Here is a 27757-nt window from a genome sequence, read left to right on the forward strand (position 1 = left end):
ATGTTATATTATATAGTGAATAATGATGGTTATAAATGTTTAAAAATAAAGATATAATATAAGCTGTTGTAATATTTAGATGTCCTTGAAGATGGCTGGAATAGCAGAAACGTTGGACTAATAAGAAATAAAGTGTTGAGACAGTATTGGATACAATTTGTGGTTTTATTTAATAAAAATATTAGATCCAAGATAGGAAAAAAAAAATGAGAAATCTTTCAATTAAAGAATCTATTATTAATAATAATATACACTTTATACTATTACAGATAACTAAAGTCATCAGCCTATAGGAAAACAAATATTCAAATCAAGGTTCTTTTTATTAAATTTCATAGACTGAAACCGCCTACAATATGAGGCAGAATATGAAAGAACAAACATATAAATATATTTTCAATTTATTAACAAAAAGTTAACTCAACTAAAAAATTTTAACATAACTATAAAAATAAAACTATTACATTACAATGATTCAGTCAAATCTTCCTGTACAATTTACAAAATATATATTACACTTATAGTAATTAACTCAAGTAACGACCTTAGTCTTAGGAGTAGGGGAAGGACTATGTGAGGGAGAATCCACTTCAGTACTACTCCCGAGAGCTTTCTCTTTCTCCAAGCGCTGTTTGCTGAACTTCCCCATACCAGGACGATATATTTCAATTGAGGGACGATCCTAAAATGGAATTAATATAAAATAAATTAAAGGATAATTTTTTTCTCAATACAGTTAATTTTTATTAAATAAATTTTCAATTTATGAGCTAAATAAATAAAATACATACTTTGTTCCTTATGCGCCTATCAGACCGTGGAACATCCTTCGACTTTGTACAGTTTCCTTCTGATTCATGATCTCTACTTTTAGAACCTGGTTCATTAGTATCTTTATCTTCTTGTTTTTCATGAAACCTTTCTTTCTTCTTATGGGAATACATTTTTGCTTCATTCATTGGTTTATGGCTGGACAAATCTTTTCTAGAGCGGTCTTTGCTTTCTTTTGGTTCTTTTTTTTCTCTCTGAAGCAATGTTACCTTTTTGGGTGGTGGTTCTACAGGACATTTTTCTTCATGCCTCAAATTTTCTAAAGAAGAATGACGCTTCTTACTGCCAACTATTACATCATTATTTTCTATTACAATCTTATCTGAATTTTTCCTTTCCACTGTAGATGTAAGTACTAAGTCATCAACACTTTTCCATTTGTCTTTTGATAATTCGCTATCTTTTTTCTCAATTTTATTTTTATCAGTCCCTTCCTGGACTTTTCCATCAACTTCCTCATGAACAGCTGAAGACTTCTTTTTATCATCCATAACTTTGGAAAATTCTGAATTCTTGAAAGTCTTAACTTTCCTCCTTAAATCAGAATCACTGGTCTTTTTATCTTGATTTCTTCTATAATCATCTTTCCTTTCCCTTCCATCTCTTTTCAAATTACTCCGCTCATTTCGGCTCCTCTTCTTTTCATCCTTCCAATCATCATTATCATATTTTTTCCTATATTCATACTTTTTCTTCTCAAACCTGGAAGTTTTTTCTTCAGGCGCCTTAGGCTGTTCACCAGTACCTTCACCAGGGTCAGCTTCGCCCAAATCAAACTCTGTTTTTTTATCTCCGGAGTTCAAGAGATCTCTTTTCTTTTGTTCTTCTCTTCTTTCCGCTAAGCGGAGTCTTTCTTCCTGGTAACTTTTTCCACCCCGACTTTTAAATTCTCTAATCCTGAAAATATAAAAATTTTTTTTACAACAAAATGGACACAAAAATATATTGGATAGAAAGTAAATGAAGTATAAAAAAATAAATAAATCATAAAATTATTTTTAAAAAATTTATAAAAGACTAAGAACTAATAACATAGACTTAATCTAATAAGGCTTTACATTGATATCATAGATTCTCTATTTTTTTTAGGGGAATAATGACTTTGAATATGAATCCAGCGATAACCAGAAAAGTTAAATTTTGTTTGTAAAATAGCATTGGAACCCTCAACAACTTGGCTTCACAACCTGATGTCGAGTCCAAACTTCCTCCAACAACTAATTCCAAGATTCTCTGTCCATCACTATCCTCCTCCAGCATCCGATCCCTAAGTCTCTAGCGTCACCTTCAACAGTCTCCCCATAGCTACTTTGGTTTTTCTACTCTAATAGAGTAGAAATACCCATTATATAGCCATAAAAGGATTCACTCAAAATCATCTGAGGAATATAGTATGAACTCGTCCTCGTGATGTGAACCATAAGAATCTGTCATCATAATTTGAGTTGCCTCATCTGATCAAGGAAACTCAACAGCTGTCAAGATGATGATGTTATGGAAACAGATTTTTATAGAAAATTGATATACCACAATGTCACTGTTATGATCTACCAGAAATCAAATACAAATTTTAAATGTTAGGGGAATGGATGGTAGGAGGTTGGGCAGATATAGTGGGATACCCTGTGTATTGCAATTTAATTTCAATAAGGCCATTATTTTGTCAGAAAACTTCAGTTAGTGTACAGCACCCCATTAAGTAGAAATTAAGCTACAACTACACCAAAAATTTCATGAGGATAGGTTTTATTCCCAGATTGCTTATTGCTAAATATCCATTAATTGGTTATAAATTGAAGAAGTAAAATAGAAGAAATAACATAACTCAAAGAAAAATGACAGATAATGAATATTTACCTTGTATCTTTTACACGCTCTTTATCATCCTTCTTTTTCACATTTCGACTATCCCGTTCTTTATTATCCCTCTTATCCTTTGAAAGGACCTTGAAATAAAAAATAGCAGCAATCAGTAAAATATTAGAAGACAATGAATTCTGAATATCATTACAGTGATTAAAAATATATATTACAAATTTTAGAATAATATTATAAGTAAAGACAAGTATACCTTAAATAAATAAATATTAAAGTTAATATTATAAATTTTAACTCAAATAAGACCAAATAGAGATATAAAAAATGATTAAATAACAAAATTAAGGAATGAAAATATCTGAAAAGTTTCCAAGTTTTGGCAAAACCAAAACTCAACTAAAATGTGGAAAGTTCATTGTAAACATATTAAACAAGAGGCAACCGGATTTTTTCAGATTATTTATAGTAGACGATGTTATATTTAGATGACTGATTAAAAATAAAGATGGGTAATCCACAAAAGTAATGAACAGACTGAGCAACTGATGGCGGTAAAATAAAAATGTTTGAGGAAAAAAATCTCAAAACTTCTTTTGTAAATTTCCACTTAGCAGTCAATCATTAATCAAAAGAAAGGAGAAGCTTGAAGCTAGTGAGTCCCTAATTCAACTCCTAGTCATCAAGTATATACTAAGTGTTAAGCAAAGAACTGATTTATCCAGGTGTCACCAGAAAGAGCTAGCTTATAGCAGTCTTTGTCAGTGGTTCTGATCCAACCCAGTTTTGTCTCTCTGTAATTGTATTTCTTGAAATAAAATCTAAAAAGTTGAAAATATATTTATATTAAGGTTTTTAATGAACAAATATAATAAAGAAGTAAATAATACACAAAATATTATAATATAATCGTATATATATATGATATAATATTCTTTATTTTCAACAAAAAAATGACTCAATATAAAATAATTAATTAATAAAATTAGAAATATCTTCACAAGTTTTGTATTTAAATCATGGCAACAGGCCATTATAAATTAGATATTTTTGAAGATTAGTCAATAAGAATGATTTATCACCTTAAGGTAAACTAAATAACTGTCTAAAACCAAATACATGCAGAAAGTTCTAAAAGTTATGAAATCAGGGAGTTAACTAAAAATAAGTACTGGTAGTAATGATATACTCTGTACTAAGAGTAATGAAAAGGACAGATTTTCAAAAATTATTCAATGAAATTCTTGACTTCAACAAATACTTCAGAAGTATGTAATAAATTAGTTTTTTCTTTTTACTACATGACTTTTTTTTTTAATTCCATGCCATACAGGATTTGGCATTAGTTCGCATAAATTATTGTGTTGTCTCCATATTTATTTCTAATCTACTAATCACTACATATTAATTCCTTACAGCATATATCCTATTAAATAAACACTAAGGCCTAAAAAGTTTTAAAAAATGTGAAAAATATTTCAATCCTGGAAAAGATACGGTTTCATTTGTTAATTTATGATTGTGTTAAAATAAAAAGATTAACAAGAAAAATTACTTATTATTTAATTTTAAAAATGTGACATATTTAAATAACCCTAGAAAAGTTACACATTTTGAGAAAGATATGTTTGATACTTGTTTAGCATATATATTGTCGTCCAACCTACCATATGATAATTCCAAAAAAATGAATCAACCACTCCTAGACTTTTTAAAAGATTTTTGGTTATGTTTTATTAGTTAATAATATTTTTATTTATATAAATGTTGAAAGTTTTAAACAAAAAGAAAAAATACTTATTAGACAATATAAAAAATACTGACATTTTAAAGTAATTTCTGGATTTATCCAGGCAGTTTAAAATTCCTGAAACATTTTCCCAACAGTGAAGACAATACAGTAATAAACATAATAAAAAGGAAAGTTACAAAACTTTAGTAAACTGCTGTATCATAATTAAGTAATTTTGAATAAACAAAATAAAATAAAAAATGAATAACTTCTACTGCTGAGAAAAATTATTTTACTTAAATAAGAGAATATCACTACGAAAAATCTTACTTACCGAAACCAAGCCTGCAACAGTTAATTAAGAATAGTTATAGCAGTAACAAATATTTTAACAAAAAATTACAATATTTTGAGTTAGGTCCACTGAAAATCTTCTTTCTTGATATTATTTAGATTGGAAAATTATTTTTAGAAAAATCATTTAAGATATAGTTATACTAGCTACGAGCATTAAAAATCTTTATCATACTGGATATATATTTAAACATTTATTATACATGTTTATTAAAACTGTAGATTAGATTTCATTTAATTTTACTTCAAACAATTAATAACAATATTCACACTTTAAAATTAGTAAAGTTACTAATAACTGTAGTGCTAATAGCTGTTTGTAAGCAACAATTTAGAATTTTTAATGTTGAAGACAGACAATTAAATACTATCGAAGACCTACTTAATTCATTAGCATCATTGCTCTAAATACACAATCTGCTTCTAAAATCAGACAAGCTCAATCGAAGGCCAGCATGCATCAGAATATCAGGTGATAGTGTTAAACAATAGTCATACTTGTGAACTATTTCACACTTGGTGATAATCAACAGTAGTTAAAGGTGCGAACAGGTTCATGATGAATCAATAAATAGGTTCAAATATAAATATTAAAAAAACAGTCTGAAGACGGAGAATAATACAACTTTGATGTAAAACTTTTATACAATAAAATGGTGTGTTGAGACTTTAAGTGTTTCACGAGTATTGTAATAAACATTGGTAGGATTCACCCTTAAATTATTAAATTTAGGGGATTAAAATTAAAGCATAGTTGCAAAAAGATTTCGCATGAAATTCCTCAACTTATGAAGGTACATAAAAAGACATATTAAAAATATTAAATACAGATTTCTCTGTATATACAGTAAAGTCTTTGTTATACGAATATGACGGGGTACCAAAAATTCTTCGTATAAGTGAATAAGCAATACATATTATGTACGTATATTTTTGAGAATTCTTTTCTCGTAATTAGTAGGTACATATACGTATGTTGTATGCAGTTGAAAGAAAAACAAAGTAAAGTGAAAAATAAATTAATTATTATATAAAAATTTAATTTATTTTTAATCCAAATTTTTCAATTGTGTCATGTTTGTTTGTTTCATGTTGCTTTTGGCTGAATACATCATTCTTTCGCATTCTGTTAAGGTGTTAGATTCCTTCTCGTTAACCTCTTTCGCATAAATAAAACGTTTTACAACTTCAAATGCTTCAAGAGCTTCTGCAAAAATGGAAGATGCAAAGGATCTTCGTCATCTGAATCGGAATCGTCCGACCTTATTATTTTACATTAGAGAGTAGAATATAAACATAAAGAGTCATTGGGACCGGATATTATTCGCGGAAAAAAGTTGTTTACTGTTTTTCGTTTTTCCCGGTATTTTTCGTCCATTGTCATGCCACGGAAGAAACAAAAATTCATAGAACTGAATAAAATTTACAAATATGCACATAAATCGGGTCTAAACTTTCCTTCATATAACTGAATGTTTTGTATAACTAAGTTTCGTATAAATGGATAATTACATACACCTAATTCAGGGGTTTTTCCAGGGGATTGAGAAATTCTTCGCATAAATGAATGTTTCGTACAAGTGAGTTTTGTATAAGTGATACTTCACTGTATAGTTATATTTTTTGACCTAGAAGAAAATATGCTTTTTGATAAGAGTTCATAATTTCAAGTTGCATGGTATACAATATTTCCAAAGGATCTGACTTAGACCACTTTGACATAAATGGAACAAATCAACTAAGTAACTTTAGGAATACCTACATGCTTGGGACGAGATTGTACAAGATGTAACAAAATGAAGGAATGATGAAAATAAACATACAGTGTACCTCATTTTAAGCTTTTTAACATAAAACTCTTGACTGACACTGATGATACTGGAAAATTAATTACTAGAAAATGTGTAGCTTTTATGCAACAATGCTATGCATATATATGTAATAATTTTTCCTGTGGTACAAATATTAGTGTTATGACAGTGGGAGTGGGTAGCTCATTGGATAGGACTGTGCTACTAACTTCAAGGACCTGGGCTATCAAAATTTGTTTTTAATAAATATTGATACATTTTCTAAAAGGTTATAATCAAACGGGAATCTTCTTTTTGAAAGACTAATGCTTAAAGAGCAAACTAGCAGCATATTTCTCATAAGCCAGCAATGAATAAGGATACAATTCATAACATTGTTGCTGTAGTCTTACAAAAAAGTTGTATAAAAAAAAGGTAAAGAAATTCACTGTTGGATCATTTTCAATTAAATAGTTGTTGGTTCATATATCAGTTAAATATTTGGTTCATATATCAAATACATTTCATACATTCTATCAGAATACAAATATTATATAGAATTAATGGAACTAAAACATTCATTAAGGACTTTATTTTCAATATCACTATTCCAGTATTAGAATTCTGCGCTACTAATTTTATACAGGGGGCCCTTCCCCAGTAAAATAAGAGGAAAATGTAACACTGATTGATCTATACATTCAAAATGAAAGACTAACTTATCAGACAGCAAGAAGAAACACAATGCCAATAAAATAGTTGACAAATATACAAAATATCAAAGATGAATGGAATGCTAAATGTTCTGTATTCTGTTAAACCAAGAAACTCTGCAGAGGTAAAACCTCATTAAATATTCAAGGAAACAATTATTAATTTTGTGACCATTACTCTGTCTCTCACCCAGCTCTATTCTTTGACAGGTAAAACCAATAAGATCAGATTACTATCTTCCATTTACTACAACAACCTGCCCTACAAAAGTGGCATGGTCATTTCTTTGTTAATTGTCTCTTATTTGAGAAATTCTTGTCCTTGAAGAGCATTTTGTCCAAACATATATGATCTTCATAAACAAAGAGATTTTTACACGTGATTATAAACTCATTGTTTATCACAAATGACTTAATGGAGTCATTTATTCATTAATTATAAATATATGACTAAAAATATAAAATTTTCTATTAACTATTCTATAATAGAAACTTTCACCTGGTAAAAATACCATTAAGATTTTTAAAATTGAATTTTTATGAAGTTAATTGCAGAATAAAAAATATTAATATTTTACTATAATCATTCAAAGAAAATTTAAATTGTAATTTCGATAAAAATTATATTAAATTTTCATTAAATAAAACTGACCAGTTTCAATAAAATAGAGAAATATAATAGTCCATATATGTCTAAAAATTAATACAATATAGTAAATAATGAATGCAGCTATGATGAAAAAATTTATATTCAACAATATAAATTGAAAGCAATGTAAACATGATCACCAGCTTTAGAAAAATAAATTACTTATATAAAGGATAATTAATATTTCCATAAAGAAATTATACAGTCACAAGAAGTAGAATGCCTATGAACCTTTTTCCTCAAGTCCAAAAACATTTACCTCTTCTCCTTTCTGTTTGGAAGCTTCTGTTGAGGATTTTAAACTGTTCTTCCTAAGTAGCTTTGTAACGTACAAAGCCCCCTTAGAACTAGCCTGAATAAGTGAAACATTTGGCGTACTTGACGCACCTTTGATGAAGTTTTTCCCTAACTCAGAGACAGTTTTGTTAGAAAAATCTTTTGATTCCCTTAACTCCCTTGGAGCGGATAATGACCTGAGTTCTGCAGGCATGTCTTGTGCTGATGAATTGCTAGTCTTAAAACTTGCCGAGGGAAGAGCAGGATTTATATTATTTTTACTCCAAAAAATATTTGTACTCTGATTTACAGAAATATTTTCTTTGAATGCTGATAAGACCTCTTCTGGAGGTTCAGTGGCTTGCTTTAACTGTTCAGGAATGCAAACGTTTTTGACAGATGAAGTGATATCATCATTACTACTATTTTTGTCATTTGTTTTATCACTAACCTCTTTTTTTGAAGCGGATAGCTGACTGTCTGACGGTAGCAAGCCAAGCAACTTCCTCAAATACATCGTCTGTTGCTCTGCCTCTTTTATTTTTTGAACTTCTGCATCTGGAACAGAATTTTTGTCTCCAGAAGATATATCAGCATTTGACTCAACAGCACCATCATTTGAAGAACTATTACCTTTACTCTGAGATTCATTTTCATTTTGTTGTTCAACTTTATCGGATTTATTGAAAATTAAAAATTTTTGATCCTGTAAAATAGTCGGTTTCTCACTGCTTTCTTTTTTAAAATTAACATTTGATTTATCAAATGATTCTTTTCCCAATTTTTCATTGTCACCTACTTGCTTATTTCTTTCTATGTTCACCTCCTTCGCAGGGTCTTTTTCTGAAGGTTTATGTTGGATCTGTGAATATAACAGGACAAATTAGAGGGCAAGGAATTATTTAAAGGAAAATAGGAAAAGAAGGTAATGGATAAAAAAGAGACTATAATGATGAAGAATGAAGTAATTTAAAAATATAAATTAAAATACTTACTTTGGCTTCTTTAGAGGGTTCTTCATCATCACCCTCTCCCTTCTTATCTTTCGTCTTTTGCTTCAGCTTTCTTTCTAGTTCCTTTCGTTTCTTCTCCTCTCTACGTTCTTCACGAATTCGTGCCTTTTCTGCTCGACGAACCTTCAGAAATTCTAATAATGGTGTGGTGTTCACTTCCTCAGCAGTGGAAACTGGAACAAATAACAATATTAGTTGCCAAGCTCTTTTTTTATAATAAACTAGAAGAATCTTATACCATTTAATAAAAAATAATTTTTTCTAACCTCCTAACGTTAGCATTTTACAACTGGTCAGGACTATTTAGGTCTAATTAGTTTTTTAAAAATCTTAATTTGATATAACAAGTTTTTATCAGTACATCTGACTTATTAAAATATGAATAAATAAAAACTGTTCATTAATAACCAAAAATATAAATACCAAAATTAAAACAAGTTTATTAAATGATTTTTACTTAAAGGCAGTGAAAATGACAGGGAAAGTTATTCATAGCTTTTAGCAGCTTATCAAGATGGCCAAAATCAACTATAACAACTCTGAACTAATTTTTAGAAGAGCTAGTTATATATATTCAATCCACAAGGAAACCTTTTTTGAAGGAATTCACTAAAAATTTTAGTAGAGGATATCATGTGATTACCTCATTAACTATAGTGTCAGCACCACCAGAACAATTGTAAAATAGTAAAAACCCTGGAGTGCCCAAGCGTACGCCAGGGCTACCATTATTGAATACCACTTTCTCAAAATATAGCAACAAATTTTTTTTTTTAAATTAAAATACATAATGAAAATATATAGTGCATTTCAGCATTTACTTCATACTATTCTTCTTTTCCCACATATTTAACAGCTCTAATAATAGTTGTCCAAACTTTTTTTTTTTGGCTCGGCAAGAGTGCCACAAAATTTTTTTAGCTTAAGAAGGGTGCTGTGGGCGAAAAAAGTTTAGTAACTGCTGGTCTATAAAACAGAAAACAAAGAGGTAAGAAATTCTCTATTACTAACTACTATAAAAACCATGCCGCCCATACTAACAACCAATGGCTATGTCTCTCTTTATGGATAAGTAGACCTTTTCTAAGCTACACATACCCAAAGAGAGGTGTAACTCTCTAATTATAGTATAGTATAATTAATTTATTTAAGATGAAAGTAAATTTGTTAAAATTTAAAGGCAAACTTATTTCACCAATTTCAATCAACAAACAAAATACCCTACCTTCTCTACCCTGAAAGTTTGAATCTATCAGTGTGTACTGAAATGTGCAACTGACAAATTGTTCCTGAAGATGGCATATTGGCCGAAACGTACAGCATTTTGATAATTGATAGAAATTAGTTAAATAATTTTACCTTTAAATTTTAATTAATAGTTTTAATTTAAATTATTAATTAGTTGAAATCATTAGTGTTTAATTTGTTTTTATTTCCATGATTATTTATTGCATTTTTCCCTTTAGAAGTGAAATAAATTAAATGAAAAGATATTAACCATAACTTACTTTCAGTTTCAAAATAATGTTGCTTAACTGCTTTTCCTCCAGTTTTCGAATTTTCTAAGGCTTCTGCTAATAAGTTCTCTTTAAATGTTATATATGTAGGATCAGATTCAATTGTTCCCATCAAAGGATCCTTCTTCTTTGGTCGTTGTTTAGGAACACGTTGGAACATGGCAAATTCAACAACTGCTGGATATTCTTGGCCTGAAAATTAGTTGTTCAAGTTCAAGTCATACATTAGATAACCAAAGTAGATACAAGACTTTTTTTTTTTTTTACATGAAGTTATGAGTTTAATATGGAAAATAATTTCCACAATATTTCTAATTTTATGTGAATAATTAATTAAATTATAAAAAGAATGAGAAATTTTAAAATACCGAACTTTTAAAATTATATTTTAAAAAAATATGGTGCAGTGCATGCATCTCACCACTTTCACTTACCCATTACTCACCACCAAACTTTGATTAGAAATTTAATTATGTTCAAATAGAGCTACTGAATGTTTACCAGTTTCAACACCCCCTTACTAAATATTTCACATATAGGTAAGTGAAAGTTAAAACTGACTGTTGCTATAACAACCAAGGAAATACTAAAATATAAGAAGATAGTCAGGGTTGCAGTCAAAAAGGAACAAATAGTTTATAACTGTACTATGGACATTAAATAGTCACAAACTATTTGTTCTTTTTTGACCGCAAATCTGACTATCTACTAATATTTAAATTTTACAGTCAACTATATATATATATATATATAATAAAATACTAAAATATTATATGTTTTTAGTTATCTTTCATTACTTTCTATACCTTCGCATATAATATATTAATTTTTCTAGAATTTTTGGCTTTACAAGGGTATATTATACATCTATAATTACAATCATTATTTCTGGAAATCGGTTTTCAATCTAGGAAAATATTTCACCTAATAGTTAATTATCCAATTCTTTCATAGTTTATATTCATAATTTTTGTATTAATATTAACAACAAGAGATGGTTAATTATTTCAAATAAACAAAATTGAAGATACTTTAGATGTAATTTTAAAAATTCGGCATTTACGCCCTCTTAAACTATTTAAATGAAGATAAGACGTAGTAGATGTAAAAGACCATTTAATTGTACATTTGAATTTAATAAAAATCAATGGTATATAGAAGCACTTCTATCAAGTTAATTCTAGTGGAAAGATTTAAGTAGCATTTCAGGCTATACCTTAAATACGAAACTCCCATAACTGTCAATAGTTTCAAAGCTTATTTGGTTTAATGATAATTATTTAACAGCTTTTTTTTTATTCCATAAAATATATTATAAATATGAACTCCTGTCACTATTTCACTTGATCTTTTGAAAAAGGACAAGCAGTTTTAACACACTTCACTTTTTTACTATCATAAAGGTAAGAAAGCAGCCTGAGAGAAAACTGAGTCTTAGAGTTTACAAAACTTTTTAAATGGAAAAAATTTCACAAATAAAGAAGATCTCAAATCACACTTTGTTTTGCAGATAAGGATCAGAGGTTCTTTGAGTACAAGATAATGAAGACACCAGAAAGATTGCGAAATGTCACCGAACTGAATGGAAGATACTCGACTAAGATAAAGTTCAGTTTTTGGTATAGAAAAAATTGAATTTAATTCCACACTTAAAAACCAAAATTACTTTCTTGACAACCTTATATCACCTTCCATCTACCAACATTAACTGAAGAATGTCCAAGTCCTTCCGTTTTCTAAATCTTGCATTTTTCAGAAAACAATTTTTTGGAACTAGTGATTCATTTACACTTCCTTTAACCTAACTTTATTGATTTTACGAGCCATCAGAGCAGCAACATAACTGAATAGAAGTTCTAAATGTAGATGTTATATTTTAAAATGCTTAAATATGGATAATCTTTCAATATCTAACATGGTTATAATCAAAATGGATTTGTAAAAAAGAGAGAAAATAAGCTTAAAAATTAAAATGATTAAAGATATAAATTACATTATTTATTCCTTTCAATAAATGCAAATAAAAACAAATTGAAAAATTCATTATTTTTACAAAACCAACAACCACAAAATATTAGAGAAATATCATATACATATTCATAACATAGCATAGAATTCAGTATGAACACAATACTAGAAATGTAAGTATTCCATCCAATAAATGTGTTTTTCTTCCTTAAAAATTTATTCCATTTACTTTTATTTTGCTAGCCAATTTTCAATATTCAACAACGGAGGAAGATTAAACATATGTTTTCACTACCGAAACAACCTATTTAGTGTGATAATGAACATAAGAGGAAGCTCTTTCCGAACAGTCAGTGGGTAAATGGTTTCAGAAATTCAAAAATGGTGGCATAATTCTCAAGGAATGATATTAAGAAAGAAAATCACCATTGAATAAGGAAGTTTTGCAGGACAAGTTGAGAAAGACCCAACGAAAATTACTCAAGCATTGGGAAAGGAGTTTTCCAATCCACCATAAATCATGAGTTACATAATTTAGAAAAAAAATAATCACTTAGAAAGAGTTGCACTCCTTTAGTTGAATAATGAGCAATCAAAGTACTAAGTAGAAATTCCTCAACAACTTTTGAAAAACCTAAATGTTTTATCAAACAATTATCACTTGTGGTTAATAGTAGAAATATTGGAGAAACCTTGAAACCAAGAAACAACAGAATGCAATCATCCTGGGCCCTGTTTCATAAAGAAAGCTAATAGTATTAGTTCAAAATACAAGTATTGAAACGTGTTAATTACACTAATACTAATTTTTTTTTCATAATAGAGAGGACTATTAGTGATATTACAGGAGTTAAAAAGTACTAAAGTACAAGTTACTATTGTACAAGTCAGTGTAATTGTATTAACTTAAATCGACAAGACTAATAGTATTAGTTTGTACTTTATTATGAAACAGGGCCCTGCTAGGCCAATGTAAACAAAGCTAATTAAAATAAAAGACAATGTTCTCTCAATTACCATAGTACTAAAGATTTTTTATGTTACACAATATGTGACAATCCAAATAAATACAATCAAGTTTACCTAATAATGTCAACATAATAATTCTAGAATTGTTTATTTGAATATAACTTCTCAATAATATCTAATTCATGAACAATGTTTAATATTTATATATTAGACTGCACAAATTATATTTCAATTGTTGCAAATTAACTAACACTGATATTAATTTAAGTGATTTTAGGTATCGACCTAAGCTGAAAAGGATCTATACAGTACTTGCATATCTCTTGATTGAGTGTAGTGAGTTTAAGTTTACACTATGTTACCCAATTAAAACAATAATAATAATACGGCAAGTAACAACTCTTAAGAGCAGAAATACGGACCAGACGACTTAATATGTAAGCACACAATATTTAATGAAAAGTAACATTGAAGGACAAAGACATAAATTTACAGCTAAGATATTAACTTCAATTTAAAAATTAATATTGATAGTATAATAACTGACTATAAAACTTAACTGGACTTTGTAACAATTTGTATTAATAGGCTCAAGTTATTAAAAGAAATTCAAAGTAACTTAAATGTTGCAATATGGGATTATGATAATCATAACAAATAACATCAAATAGCTCAATATTCCGATAAAATCAAATATTCCAGTCCTTAACAACTACTCATTCAACTTTTCTACATCAATCTAAACTCTTCTACATCATTATTCATTAAAATAAATAATACTTCAAAACAATGGCTGGAATAATTAAAACAAAGAAAAAAAAGGTTGATTACTGGAAAAAAATCTAAATACAAATGTCTTATGACTTGATTTACTTAGAAAGAAAAAACTGGAAAACGTTAAATAGAAATAGGTAGCTTTTTTAACCATGATCAAAATAACATTCATGTTTTAAAAACAATAATACAAACCCTATGATTTAGTAATTTTCTGTGTAATTTTAATTTTTTCATGTTAAATATCTAACATATGTTAACAGTATAGCACCACAAAATGAACTTACCCTTTGCATCCAAAAAGACGTAGTTGTCAAAAGTCCTTGAAAAGGAAAACAGATCATCTTGGTTAATGAAATTCAAGTAAGCCCTTGAAAATGGATTAAATCCATTGTTGGTATCTCCCTGAATATAGTACATATAGTCCACTTCAGGCAAAGGAGAAACCTGATCCAGGAACATTTCTTTAGTCATTGTCGGAGGTAATCTCCTAACAACAATCTGTAAAAGCAATAAACTTAAATTTTTGGAGAAACCAATAGAATACAAGACTCATACCAAATAAAACTGTAAAAAATTTCAAACCTTAGAGTGAGGTTTCTCCTCTTTTACTTTCCTCCTTTTATTATCCAAGTTTTCTGGAGGATTGGTGGCTTCCACGGGCTCTCGTGGACTTGTCTTCAATGAACTATTTTCTATTTGAATAGTTTTGTCTAAACTAACAAGATCATCTTCACCCACATCTTTTGGTGTGGATACTTCCACTATGGTTGTACTATTGATTAATTCAGAAGATGGTTCTTCTTCTTCCATATTTTATTTAAAATAAGCTTTCAAAAAATTTACCAGCATTACAAAAGCCTGCACAAAACTGCTGACCACTTACTGTTTACTATTATGCTTTCATTCCTCAATTCATATTAGCCAACAATTGTTTTTGTTTTCCAATTTCTCTCAACCTCCAAATAATTGAAAATATTCTGGTATTACGTTTATCAGCATTATAACACTTATCAAATCCGAATTCAACATTCCAATACATAACCAACATAAACAAAATCCGATCACACATCGATATTAAACGGAATGAAAAAAAATTACAATTATTTTAAACCCGCACATCAATTGAGCCATTGGCAGCAATTCTGTTAATGGTTACAAAAACTGCGTTTGTAAATGGAATTATTCCTTAACTTTAATGAAACGCCTTCAATGGGTTAGACCAAAGAGTATAGAGCGCAAATATAACATCGAATTACACTTAACTCAACTATAACCTTTCAGAAGGTTACTTCACTTTTTATTGTTAAAAAAAATTTTAAGTATCGCAACACTATTATTTAAAATTTATGAATTTAATGAGTTTTTATAAAAATGGCTCATGTTTTTGGGGGAGCTGAGGCAAACTATTACCAAATAATACATTAATAATACTTCAAAATGTGCAATGCATAGAACATATAGGTAAAGTTCTCATCATTATTCTTAAGGCAGAGCTACGTGTTGGGCGAGCCGTGCCAAACTCAGGCATGCGAGAGCATGTGGAAGGGTGTCTTGGTTTGACTGGTACGAGTTGGCTTAAGCTCGTTGCCGATCCGTCGTGAGTCGGTTTTTTGGACACAGATCAAAGGGGATTCGTGGGGGTTAACTTTTGTATTCAGTTTTACCAAAGATCTATTTTCTACAAAAAATATAGCTTGACACCGATTGTAGAAAGTTCCACGAAACCAATCAGACCTCATTTTCTATAGAAAATATAAAGCTGCTTTTGTTGTTAATAAAAATTGTTGACATTTCCCCCTCGGTTAGGAAGTTATGATGAAAATTGTACTGGAGCGACTTTCGCTGTAGTGTGATTAGTGAGCTAATCCTCTTGTAGATTTTGCATGCATTGTAGTTAACTACCTTAAAAAGACTGCTTCTCTGTCCGCTTCCATTATTCCATTCTCTTACTCCATGGGTAATCGAAAACTTTTTCAAATTATCATACAGCAATTGTTGCCGTTACATACCGTGATATAGTTTTTTAAATTATTTTCATTTAACACATCGGAAATTTCGTCATTTCTCATTCCCTTGAGGTTTTCTTATTATATACTTTTTGTATGAAACATACAGGCATGAAAATTCTAGCAAGGACCACAGAAAACCGTGGATCTACTCTTGGAGAAATATCAGCAAAGCTCTTCAAGGCTTAACTATTTAAAGATCAAATTTCATGTAGTTCATTAATGAAATAATGTAACAAAAGAAACGTAGTCATCTAGTTATGTAACAATGTAAATATCGTAGGGATAGTTTTTTAAAATAAAAGCCATTCATAGAGATGTCATGGACAGAACCAAATATAAACAGTATGATGCCAATGAACAGCGATATATACTGGGAACAGGAAACATATCGGACAAAAATGTGCATGTTCCCTACGGGTTCCTTCCAGGCACTACCAAAATCTCTCTGGTCAAGAATTTTTTTAATTAATATCCTCTCCTCTTACTTATCCACAATATCTGAGGACTGCTTTACCTCAGCTTGTATTCAAGAAGCTAGTAGGTTAATATTCCTATTCTGTAAGGTCTAGAGTATTGTTTTCTCTGTGTTTACTGTTCCCTAACAAGATTAGTCCCCTTGTTATCTCCTGTCTGATGGATACTAATAAAATCAAAGGCTGACACTGCTCTCAAACTGGATTCTACCCTCTATATATCTTTCCCAGCAACAAGTGCATATGCCTGTAATAAATAAACACAGGGTATGAATGAATTTTGATGTCAATGACCCTCCCCCTTGATGCATCTTCCAGCTCTGTTCTGCACATTTTGAAATCCCTATCTTTATCTTAAGGGACAAAAAATGAAGCAATATTTCTTTTGGTTTTGCAATCATGTTTCACTGTTTAGTATTCATATTGTATTTTCAGATACTTAAATAAAGTTCGTATTTGAAAATATGGGTATAGTTAATTAGCTTACCATCAGGTGTAAGCATACAATTTTAGCCAATTCAACATGTCAGTTTCATAGGAGAGCTCTCATTAGTCTCTGTTCCTATAGGCCACTAAATATCAAGTTAGCCCTCTGGTTCTGTTCTCAGTTTGATATACTTGATGTGTGAAGGATTATTTATTTTTTTTTTTTATATAATAATTAATGACTAAAGGTGTATCAGCGTATGATTTTTCTTCAGAATAGTTTTATTTCATATATTTGTAATTTCGTTGATCTTTCAGGTGGAATAGATCAGGAGAACATGAAGAATAATGATCACCAAACTAAACGATTTATGGAGAGCATTTATGTCCCTATTTAATGATCACAAATTTGTACAAAAATTTGAAACATAATTTTTTTTTAATGACAATAAAAATTAATTTACTTAGCCCTTATTAGTGAAAGAATATATATTTTAGATTAAAATGACTACTGAACTATTTTTTCAATAAATAATCACACTGATCTCTTTATTTAAAGAAGATGGATAGTATTTAGATAATATATATATATAAACAAGTAACATCAACAATTAAAATAAAAAAATATGACAATGCGATAGAAGTATGGGGCTGGATGACTCAGTGTAGGAATAATTCTGGGAAAGACAAGGTTTTCAACTTTGTTGTTTGTTGGTCAAACATTTGACAAACAGTATTGACATACAAAAAGACATTTTGAACTTTGTTTTTCAAAAATTATATAAAAAATCTTGTATGGCATCAATTAACAGAAAATTTCATTCTGAAAAAGATTATGTAATTGAATTTGAAAAATATCCATAAATAAAAAAAAGGTTGCACTAAAAATTTATCTCGTTTTTCACTCAGCACTAGAATTTTTTTTTTTTTTTGCACAATATTTTTAAAACTACCACAAAACAAAAATTATTAAAACCTAATTTAAAGTGGAATAAGAATCTTAAGAAAAATGTAGGGACCCAGGAAAACACAAGAAGGTTACAGGCTAAGATCTAACGAAGAGATCTACAGAAACATCAAAGACCTGGAAACCGAGATGTGAATCAGAAGGCTGATGTTCTATGGGCACATGAAGAGGATGAAGGAAGAAAGATTGAATAAGATCTTTAAAAAAAATTTTAGCTACAAAAACATGGGAGGATACACGAAGCAAATGACAAAGGAATTAAAGAGACTTAAGATTTCAGATACCGACTGTCTAGATAGAAATACGTATAGGAAAACATTGAAAAATCTCTCCAATATTGGAATAGTAAAAAAAAAGGGATACGAAGTGGTCTGGGAAGAAAGAAAAGAAAGGCAGTCAAGGATCATGAAAATGTGATGGGAGGAAAGATAATCAAGACTCCCAAAGAAGCCTAACCATTGATATTCACGTGGTCCTCAGTGGCTGATACATGATAAAAAAATAATAATAAAAGTGGAATAAATCTTTTACTTATAAAACTTCTTAAATTACTACTTATGTTCAATATTTCCTGAGGTAGTTTAAAAAAAACCAAATAATGAGAAATTAAAATTCTGTTTTTTTTGGCAAATAACATGGAAATTTAATAATAAAAAAAAAAAAAGCGAATGAAGATAACCAGTAGAAACTACTTTATGGTACATGTGCCTAGCTTCAATTTGAGAGTTAATTTACATCTGTATGTCTGGTAATGCCTAAGATATTTGCCAAAATAAATTTATAAAATGTTGATTTTCTGTAATTTGGAGAAAATAAAATTTGCCTTTTGAAAAAACAGTGGTTTAATACCGGCACATCTGACAAAAAAGTTTTGATGTTATTGGGACTTCGATAAAAGAGTAATCCAAAGATACTACAGTAGAATGTTATAAGTTTCTCTACTGGAGTCTTCCTACAGACTGTCTCAAAACTAATTGAGGTCAGCCAATTCAATCATCAACAGTACAGTGCAATACAATATCAGACAATATGTAGTACCTCTCACAACAGTCTAAAACGATACATCAACTAGAGACAGTATGTCACTCCAAGACATCCAAATACAGTTCATGTTAGACATGTTGCAATTTTTCTGTGTAAATATTCCATGCTATTTTTATATTCTAACAAAAAAATAAATAAGTAAATAAAAGCACACAAATTAATACTTGACATTTTAATAAAAATATATTTTGGAATACATGGTTGTTTATAAATTAAATTTCAATAAAATCAGGTACAACAATATTTTATAACAATATACATAGAACTGTCTAAATTTTTCTTTTAATGGCATAATTCTTCATAAGAAACAGGAACCCTATTATCATTATTACTCCCCTTCTGGACATGGTTATTAGCTAGAAAAAAAACAAAACTTAATATTAATACATAATTATACTAATAATCCTAATTTAGATATTCCAATGCTAATTTTAAAACCTCTTAACTACAAGTGTTAGGAACTTAAAAAATTAAGGTCATGAAGTGAATTAATTTTAATGCAAAATTTCAAAAAAAATAATTTAACATAAAACCCCTTACCAGCAGCTTGCCATGTAGAGCCCACTTTTGAGGCCGGACTGGAGTCATTACTAGGAGGAACATATGGTTGACGTCTCGCATAAGTTACACTAAGCTTAGACTGCCCAGCAACCGACCCATGCAGCTGCAAAGTTTATTAACTTAAAAAAAATATTCAAGTATATGATGAATCAACATTGCTTACATAAATTATTTCTGTTTAATAAAATTATCCTTAATGTGTTTAATAAACATATAAAATCATTTTATCTATGGGAAATAAAACCTTATATGACCAAATAGAATAGAACCAATAACAAATAGAACTAACCCTAATGGAACTATTTATAATCCCCTCACACTGCTCTTGGGATATGAGGACAAAATATTCATAATAGCTAAAAGCATAGCAGCACTTGGAGGAGCTTTTGAAGAATTTGAAAGTAGCAGAAGTGGGCTTTCATGTTAATGAAGGAAAAACAAAATATTTAAAATTATCCAGGAACCAACATCTGGAACACCATGATTTGCAGATCAGCACAGTTTTAAAAGTACAGGCACTTTTAAGTACCTTAGCTCTGTTATAGCAGAATGAAAGAAGAAATGTATGCGAGGATGTCTGCAGGTAGCAAGTGCCTTTTTGCCCTAAAAAAAACTTTAAAGTTTAAAATCTTTCTAAAAAAGTAAGACTCATGATATATGAAAATATCCTGAGACCAACAGTTGCTTATGAAAGTGAATCCTGGGTTTTGGCAAATGAAAGCAAAAGGTCAATGTCTGGAAAGTAAAATACTCAAGAAGATATTTGGGCCAACAAGAGAAAATGACACGTGGCAATTAAGGAAGAACTGTGAGGTCTTTTGGTATGTATAGGAAACCAGACTAGGGCATGTGGAAAGAATGCCAGAAACTAGGATGCCAAGACATCTGCAATATGGAAAAATCAGAGGAAAACAATACAGAGCCAAGAGCGAGATGGTTGAATGACGTCGAGCAGCACCTCAGGTTGCTTGGAGTATGGAGGAAATGAGCAGGATAGAAATGAATGAGTAAAAATCCTTGAGGAGGCCCGGGTCCTTGTAGGAAGGTAGTGCCCAACATTAAGTAAGTATATTATCATCAGATAAACTAGATTTGATTAAATGCAGATCAGGACCTAATCGTATTGGACCTCTTTACATACTTAAATACTATCAAGTAAGAAAAATATTTATTTTTGTGTAAATTTAATGAGCCCAAATTATAAAGGAAATTTCAAGATTATTTAGTTTTATAAATTTGAACATATCTTTCGCACACAAGGTAATTGCTAAACATAAGAGATAATTTTAACTTTCAATATTAGGCAAAAACAACTTTTTAATATAAATTCATAATCAACACTTATTAAACTTAGTAAATGAAATTACATCAATAAGCACATATAGGCGTATACACACAAGTAAAATTTCTTTTTTTCAAGCAAGATACACTTTTTTAAAATGTGAAAATTAAATTAAAATACAACAAGAACAGTAATTAATAAAAGTAGTAAAGTTAATTATTTTCAAAATTTATGAAATACAATACACGAATAAATACTTACATCATTAATTGCTTTTTCAGCAGAAGATGCTTCTGCAAACGTGACAAACCCACGACTGAAAAAAAAAGTTGAATACATTACTACTTTTATAAATTTTTACTAAGAGAAAATTATTATTAAGGAAAAGTAAAAAAAAAACATGGGAAATATGAGCTTATAGGATTGGTAGTAATCTTCTTTAGTTATTTTATAGATTTTTTTTTTTAATAACCTTATGACTTATAACATTAAGAATGATTTAATGATCTATAGAAATCCCAAATAATTTAACCATGTATAATGAATAGCTCCCACTAAAAAGGTTTTCCTAACTTTTCAGAGTGTAAAAAAAAATAATGTCCTACCCTTGACCCAAATAACATATTTTAAATAATGGTGCCTTATTGAAAGGGATTGAAGACTAGTTCATTGTTACATATCTTTATTGCTAGTAATAGTCAGATTAGGTTATAAAGAAGATTTTTATAGTTATATCCTGTAAAATTTTGCAGCTATAACCTTTTTAGAAGGACTAAAAAGAATAACCTTAAATAACCTCTCAAATTTTTAATAAGTATTTAGAAACTTTCTTTCAATGACTTTCATTGAAAGGTAATGGGACTTAACAATATCGGTAACATTACACAATCTAAACTGGTATCAATCTACAATAAGAGTACCCTTGCAGATAGTTTTGAATTAAAAAAATAATATTTATATTATATATCTCATTAAATTATTCAATACAAATTAAACAGAAAAAAAAGCAACATACTCCTTTTCAACCTCCATGGTTATATTTATAATTGCTCCACATTGAGAAAAAGTTTTTTCTAAAAGTTCTTTAGTAATGCTGTATCCACGCACAAAAACAGTGTTTCCAGTTCTAGTTTCTGTATGTGATGATGAATGTATTGGTTTTTCTGGTCTATCATCTCTCCTGGCTATAGGCATTATAGGCTCATACACTTCCTAAAACAACAAGATAAAGTTATTTAGAATACTTCTAATATTTGGGTTGAACAAAAATTAAATTTTTAAAAAGTTTACAAATAAACATTAAAGTTGTCAACTTTGGCAATTGCTTCAAAACTATTTATAATCTGCAACACAGCAAATATGAATGTCAGTAATTAGCATAGTTTCCTCCTTGCTACAGATACTATTCTAGTTTTTATAGCCTACACCAAACTTTATCTCATTTTAATGTAATGATTAGTTACGAGGGAAGATTATGGATAATTATTATTAAAAATAGAGCTAATACACTTGTTATATTCCTAACCTCAGTTCATATAACGAGTTAAAAAAAATAAATAAAAAGTTGAGGGATATGAACTACCTCAAGATATAAAGAGATCACATAACGTTCAGTTACTGGCCTTCTTTGATATGAAATAAATTCTCAATAGGTTCAGAACAAAAACTATGCCTTCTTCATCATTCTTTATTACATTCTATGACTTTCTTTCTAAAATATTTGGCTTTTCAATAATATATAAAAATTCTATATCACTATTCTGAGCTCCGGAAATGTGTTTAAAACAAAAGTTGTTTTTCAATTATCTCTTTAAGTTAATTATCAAATCCTTTCATAGTTTATATTTATGCACTTTTAATGAGCAGTAAGAATGTGAGATGGATTTTTTTTTTCCAAATAACTAAAATTAAGGGTACTTTAGAGGAAGATTTTTTTTTAAAAATCCTCTACTAAGCTCTGTCACACTATTTTCGAGAGGATAAAACTTATCTGATTTTAAAGACCATCTAATTTTAATCAAAATCATTAAAGCCGTTTATGAGACAATTGAAAACATTTTAAATATCGATTCTATAGAGGCACTTCTGGTCAGCCAATTTTGTCGAAAACGTAGCTTCCACACCCCTGGGATATACCCGCCTTAAATATGTAATTTCAATTTTGTCCAACTTTTTTTATTTTAGCTAGGCTGACCACATACACACACACAGATCATTTTTGTAAAACTTGGTAATTTCGACTCAGGATCACATAATGTATCATATACTGTGTTTCTATGGAAAACTCGAATTAAAAATTATGCTCAACCGCAATACTTTCCTTAACTGTATATTTAAAATATAGATAACTGAGAGTAAATATGCAGAGCAAAATAAAAATACATTACATGGTTCGCTATAACTGATATATGATAATTTAAGACTATGGACCTTCCAATGGACAGCTTTTCATTACCCCCTAAGAAAAGTTCTGCAACAAATCTATGCGTTATACAGCCCTTATATTCCAAAAACACATTGATGGCAATTGGTATGTCAGTCTTTGCCACAGTTGTTGGTTGTAACCAATATCACTTTTATTATTACTGTTTTAATTGGATCAATATTTTCTATTTCCAGCAGTTTGAGTTACTTTGATATTACAGAAAATAGTGTTAATATAAAGGTTCAGTATTATCAACTTGACACATCAAATGAAGTTCAGGAAAAGGTAGTTCAAATAAAATAATACAACACAGATTAATAATAAATTAAGGTACATATAAATACAAATCAAAGTAAAAAAAAAAAAGAAGAAAATTATCAGGTTTAGTTATTTGTAAATACTTGTTAACATAGCTCTAATAACAATAGTATACAATTACCTGTTACCACTAAATAAAGTAAATCAGGTAGCAAATTCATGACTTTTTCTCAATATACATAATAATACTCAAAATTTCTTTAAGTTTGTTTATAATTAAAAATGTATTTTCATGGTACTTAACAAAAATAATTTTAATGGGCTTCACATACTTGTTTAGTTCTATGTTTCAACATATCATCTTCTTCCTGAAGGGTTGCTGAAAATGGTTGATAACCTGAAACAGTTCTTTCAAGTTTTCGTTCAAGGCCTCGAGGACGTTTAAAACCAGCTTGCTCATCTCTTTTTGGTGCTTTTTGAATTGCTGCAATAGCTCCAGATTTAATCAATTTTTTGGCAATTTCTCGAGCATCTCTCGCTTCCATTTGCGGTCTTTTAATTGGAGTAGTTCTTTCTGGTTCTTGTCGAGGTGCTTTTAAGTTCTGAAGTGCTTTTTTCTTTAAAAAATATAAAAATATAATAGTAATACCATAACATAAGAATGAGAAACAAGAATATCAGTATAGGTGACAAGGCCAGCGGTTCCCTAACTGAGTGTCACAAGCATATACTAAAACGCCATAATAATATTACATTTTTATAATTATTTCAAGATTTAAAACTTGAATTAATTTATATAAAATGGGAACACCATCTCCTTCACTATGGTTTTAACACTCAGGGGCCCTTTGGACTAAGGAATAAATACATAATTCAGAATTACTTGATGTATTATTATAACTAAACCCAAGACCCTCCTGAAATTGTAATGGTACTTTTTTATTAATTCTTTTTAATATAAGTATCAAATTGAAAAAGGTTAACTATTGAATATATTATATTATACTTACCACTATACAGAACCATTGGTATTGTGTGTTTTAAGAAATTTTCAAACACTTAATTTGCACCATTTTTTCTACACATTTAACATCTTTTAGGTCGATTGTGATATAAACCTTTTATAGCCCAAGGGTACCGCGAAATTTGTTAACCCCAACAAGGTAACGGTGGCGTAAAAAGTTTGGGAACCACTGGATTCAATAATTACCTTTCTTTTTAACTTTTCATATTTTGCTTGAAGCATCATTTCTTCTTCAGTAAAGTTTGCTGGGATATGTAAATAAACCATTGTTGACAAGACTGCAGTACTACAACACACGACACAAAAGTACTAAACTCAGCGATCAAGAACGATTGATCAAAAAATGTATAAGTAGATCTCGAACGAACTACTTCAAAACAACTAGACAGAAGAGAGAAGGTGGCGCATACTCATCTTAAAAAAGAAAGTTAAGCTAAAAAGAGGGGGATTGACCACGCTGTCGTTTTCCAGGTTTTCGTGAGGTAAGTAGGAATTTCCCCAATTTATGGAACCCGGACCATATTACATTCATCTAAAATACTTTTTATAAACTGTTATTCTTGATTTTTTTTTTTATTTTCTTAGATTATTAAAAAAAAAAAAGATAGAGAAAAAATAATTACAACTCATGGGTCTTGGGCTGAATTCTTGATAAGGAAGTACTAATACTTGACCAAAAGTTGTGCTATGAACTGATTTGGCAAGGATCATGCTCAGGCGCTAGGTGTTTCCCCCAATCAAGACTATCCATTTTATAGAGAGGTTGTGTCCCAGTCCCTCGACCCCCCAGTCCAACGACCCAGGATTAAGTGCTACTAATACCACAGTTAATAGGATCTACAAATTATTAATTTAATAAAAAGAAATAGCAATATAAAAGTATGCCTTTGTTTTAATTTCTCACTCTTATCTATTGATATGTTTGATAAACCTCCGTAGCCTCCGAATTCGTGTTTTCAAGAATAACTCCACATTCTTTAGAATAAGTGCTCCTGAGAACTACTTCAATTGCGAAAAAGATAGCCTTTTTGGGTTCTGCTTGAAGAAGCCATGATGAATGTTGTTACAAGTGGAACATCAGGGGAGAGATGTGCGAGAGATGTGAGATTCATATCAGTTTATGTAACCGTTCCAGTCTTTCACCAGATCCAGTTTTATATCTAATGTCACATTTATGAATGCGTTGCACTGATAAAGACTATGAAACGTATTGCAGACAGGCTGAAACGTCCGGAATATTAAAAGAAGGTTTACACTTACTGTATGTTTTCTCTGTTGACTGCACACTCCTCCAACTTCTTCTGGACTATTTATGACTTTATAATATACTTCACCATCATTTTTAACTTGTGATTTTTACCAATTTTTCTTCTTCTAATTTTTACCCTGAAACGAGTAAGCAGCTGTTAGATACGCTTCTTTGTCCTTCAGAAAAAAGATGTGGCAACCAAAGAGCTGAAATATTGAAGAAATTAAAACCATCCTGGATACTTAAATGTAAGCTCCCAACGCTGAACTCAACTTTGAAAGCTATTTCATTGATGGTGAGGTAGTGGTCCCATTCAATATGATTTTTTTTTTCATTCAACCTCCGTGTGGGAACTTGATTCCATTTTCCATTCATTATCGTTCTTCAGATATAGTTTTTTGTGCCATTGAAACACTCTTGCTTGTGTTTGAGTATTTCTGCCAATATATGTTCTTAGCAGAACTACTTTATTGGACACCCACGTCAATGTTTTCATTTATATCTGAATAGCTCTGGTATCAATTACTCCTGTAGGACATTTCTATTTTAATAATGTAAGGCTCTTCTTAAATGCCTGGTCTTAACACATCCATCACAGATCTGGACTCCATTAGAGAAAGACGGAAAGGATCTCCTATCTTAGAGAGAAGGTATTGAGCAAAATGATTTGTCCTGTTAAGGATTGAGAGTTCCGAATAAGCAGAAATAATAGGGAGCTCTGGGCACTTTTCAATGTGTAACGACATACTACCTGCTGGTCTAGACTGGAAAATTACATTTCTTTTTTTTTTGGATGATACTTGTTCAGATACCTCAAAAATTGGTTTAAGAGGGCCACAAACCCCCTTTCTCTCCCCATACCATTACAGCCACCGAAACCACTATAGCCTGGCATGACGCAACCTACTCGCTAACTCGGGAACTACTACTGGCGACAACCAAATGCCGTATATTAATATTTATGCTATTCATTGTAAATACCTTAATTGTAACATGTAACAACTATATAAGAGATTATAATATACATAAATATATCATTTGAATTAATTAATATTCCAACTGAATCTACTGATCCACTGAAAGCTAACTCTTGCATGTAGCAGCTCTGCGACTTAATTATGCCAAAAAGAGAAGATATCAATGAGAAATCTGCTTCAGGAGGAATTACCAGCCGAAATTGTCCCTTCCCATTCTCTGTGAGCCCCCTGGCAAACATGCCATCCATGTATCAATCCGCCTTCAGCAGACCATTCACACTGATCTTAAAATGCCATGCGGCAATACAAGATTAAATGTACAAATTTATATATAATTAGGTTAAGTTAAAATTGTACATATATATCTACTATTAATAAATATTTCAGGAGGTTAGAAAAAAAATTCAGGAGGAACACCTATGTATAACACTAGAAAGAAATGATCCACTATGTAAATTGTTATCCTCTGCCCTCTAAGGAAGTGTTCCTCTTTTTTTTTTTGATCCCTCTAAAACAGAATAAAATATTAAATTAATGGTTGCATTAGGTATGGTTACATAAATTAAATTTAGTATTACCTTATACTTATCTTGAGTATTACCAAATACTTATCTTGTTATTGTGATATGTCCTATCTATATAACAATAACAAGATAAG

The 27757-nt window shown here is 29.9% G+C and overlaps 2 protein-coding genes across 6 annotated transcripts; both read right to left on the reverse strand.

The window, feature by feature from the left end:
* Positions 1 to 304: 304 nt before the first annotated feature.
* Positions 305 to 15662, reverse strand: Upf3 (UPF3 regulator of nonsense mediated mRNA decay). Of its 5 annotated transcripts, XM_014421540.2 has the most exons (9): positions 14987 to 15658; positions 14689 to 14902; positions 10682 to 10882; positions 9156 to 9346; positions 8794 to 9022; positions 8612 to 8718; positions 2689 to 2777; positions 792 to 1728; positions 305 to 682 (listed from the first exon to the last, which is right to left on the reverse strand). In XM_014421540.2, the coding sequence occupies exons 1-9, from the start codon at positions 15212 to 15214 to the stop codon at positions 533 to 535; spliced, it is 2346 nt and encodes a 781-aa protein (XP_014277026.1). In that variant the 5' UTR covers positions 15215 to 15658; the 3' UTR covers positions 305 to 532. The 5 variants fall into 5 exon arrangements, with proteins under 5 accessions (XP_014277026.1, XP_014277025.1, XP_014277027.1 ...); XM_014421539.2 differs by having other exon boundaries at positions 8612 to 9022; XM_014421541.2 differs by lacking the exons at positions 8612 to 8718; positions 8794 to 9022 and having other exon boundaries at positions 14987 to 15657.
* A 3822-nt stretch (positions 15663 to 19484) lies between these two features.
* Positions 19485 to 25213, reverse strand: Nelf-E (negative elongation factor E). The gene is made up of 6 exons (XM_014421519.2): positions 25060 to 25213; positions 24182 to 24466; positions 22182 to 22378; positions 21428 to 21482; positions 19864 to 19987; positions 19485 to 19679 (listed from the first exon to the last, which is right to left on the reverse strand). The coding sequence occupies exons 1-6, from the start codon at positions 25138 to 25140 to the stop codon at positions 19606 to 19608; spliced, it is 816 nt and encodes a 271-aa protein (XP_014277005.1). The 5' UTR covers positions 25141 to 25213; the 3' UTR covers positions 19485 to 19605.
* Between the last annotated feature and the right edge of the window lie 2544 nt (positions 25214 to 27757).

Source organism: Halyomorpha halys, unplaced genomic scaffold (genome assembly GCF_000696795.3).
Source record: "Halyomorpha halys isolate HHAL.00 unplaced genomic scaffold, Hhal_1.1 Scaffold324.1, whole genome shotgun sequence".
Taxonomy (NCBI): domain Eukaryota; kingdom Metazoa; phylum Arthropoda; class Insecta; order Hemiptera; family Pentatomidae; genus Halyomorpha; species Halyomorpha halys.

Excerpts from the sequence above, each read along its gene's own strand:
- Upf3 (XM_014421539.2), bottom strand. The coding sequence starts at position 15,214 with ATGGAAGAAGAAGAACCATCTTCTGAATTAATCAATAGTACAACCATA. Across the intron at positions 14,903-14,986 it reads AGGAGAAACCTCACTCTAAG|ATTGTTGTTAGGAGATTACC; the intron begins GTTTGAAATTTT and ends TTGCTTTTACAG. Across the intron at positions 9,023-9,155 it reads AACCCTCTAAAGAAGCCAAA|ATCCAACATAAACCTTCAGA; the intron begins GTAAGTATTTTA and ends TTATATTCACAG.
- Nelf-E (XM_014421519.2), bottom strand. The coding sequence starts at position 25,140 with ATGGTTTATTTACATATCCCAGCAAACTTTACTGAAGAAGAAATGATG. Across the intron at positions 24,467-25,059 it reads ATGAAAAGTTAAAAAGAAAG|AAAAAAGCACTTCAGAACTT; the intron begins GTAATTATTGAA and ends TATTTTTTAAAG. Across the intron at positions 22,379-24,181 it reads TGAAACATAGAACTAAACAA|GAAGTGTATGAGCCTATAAT; the intron begins GTATGTGAAGCC and ends TTGTTGTTTTAG.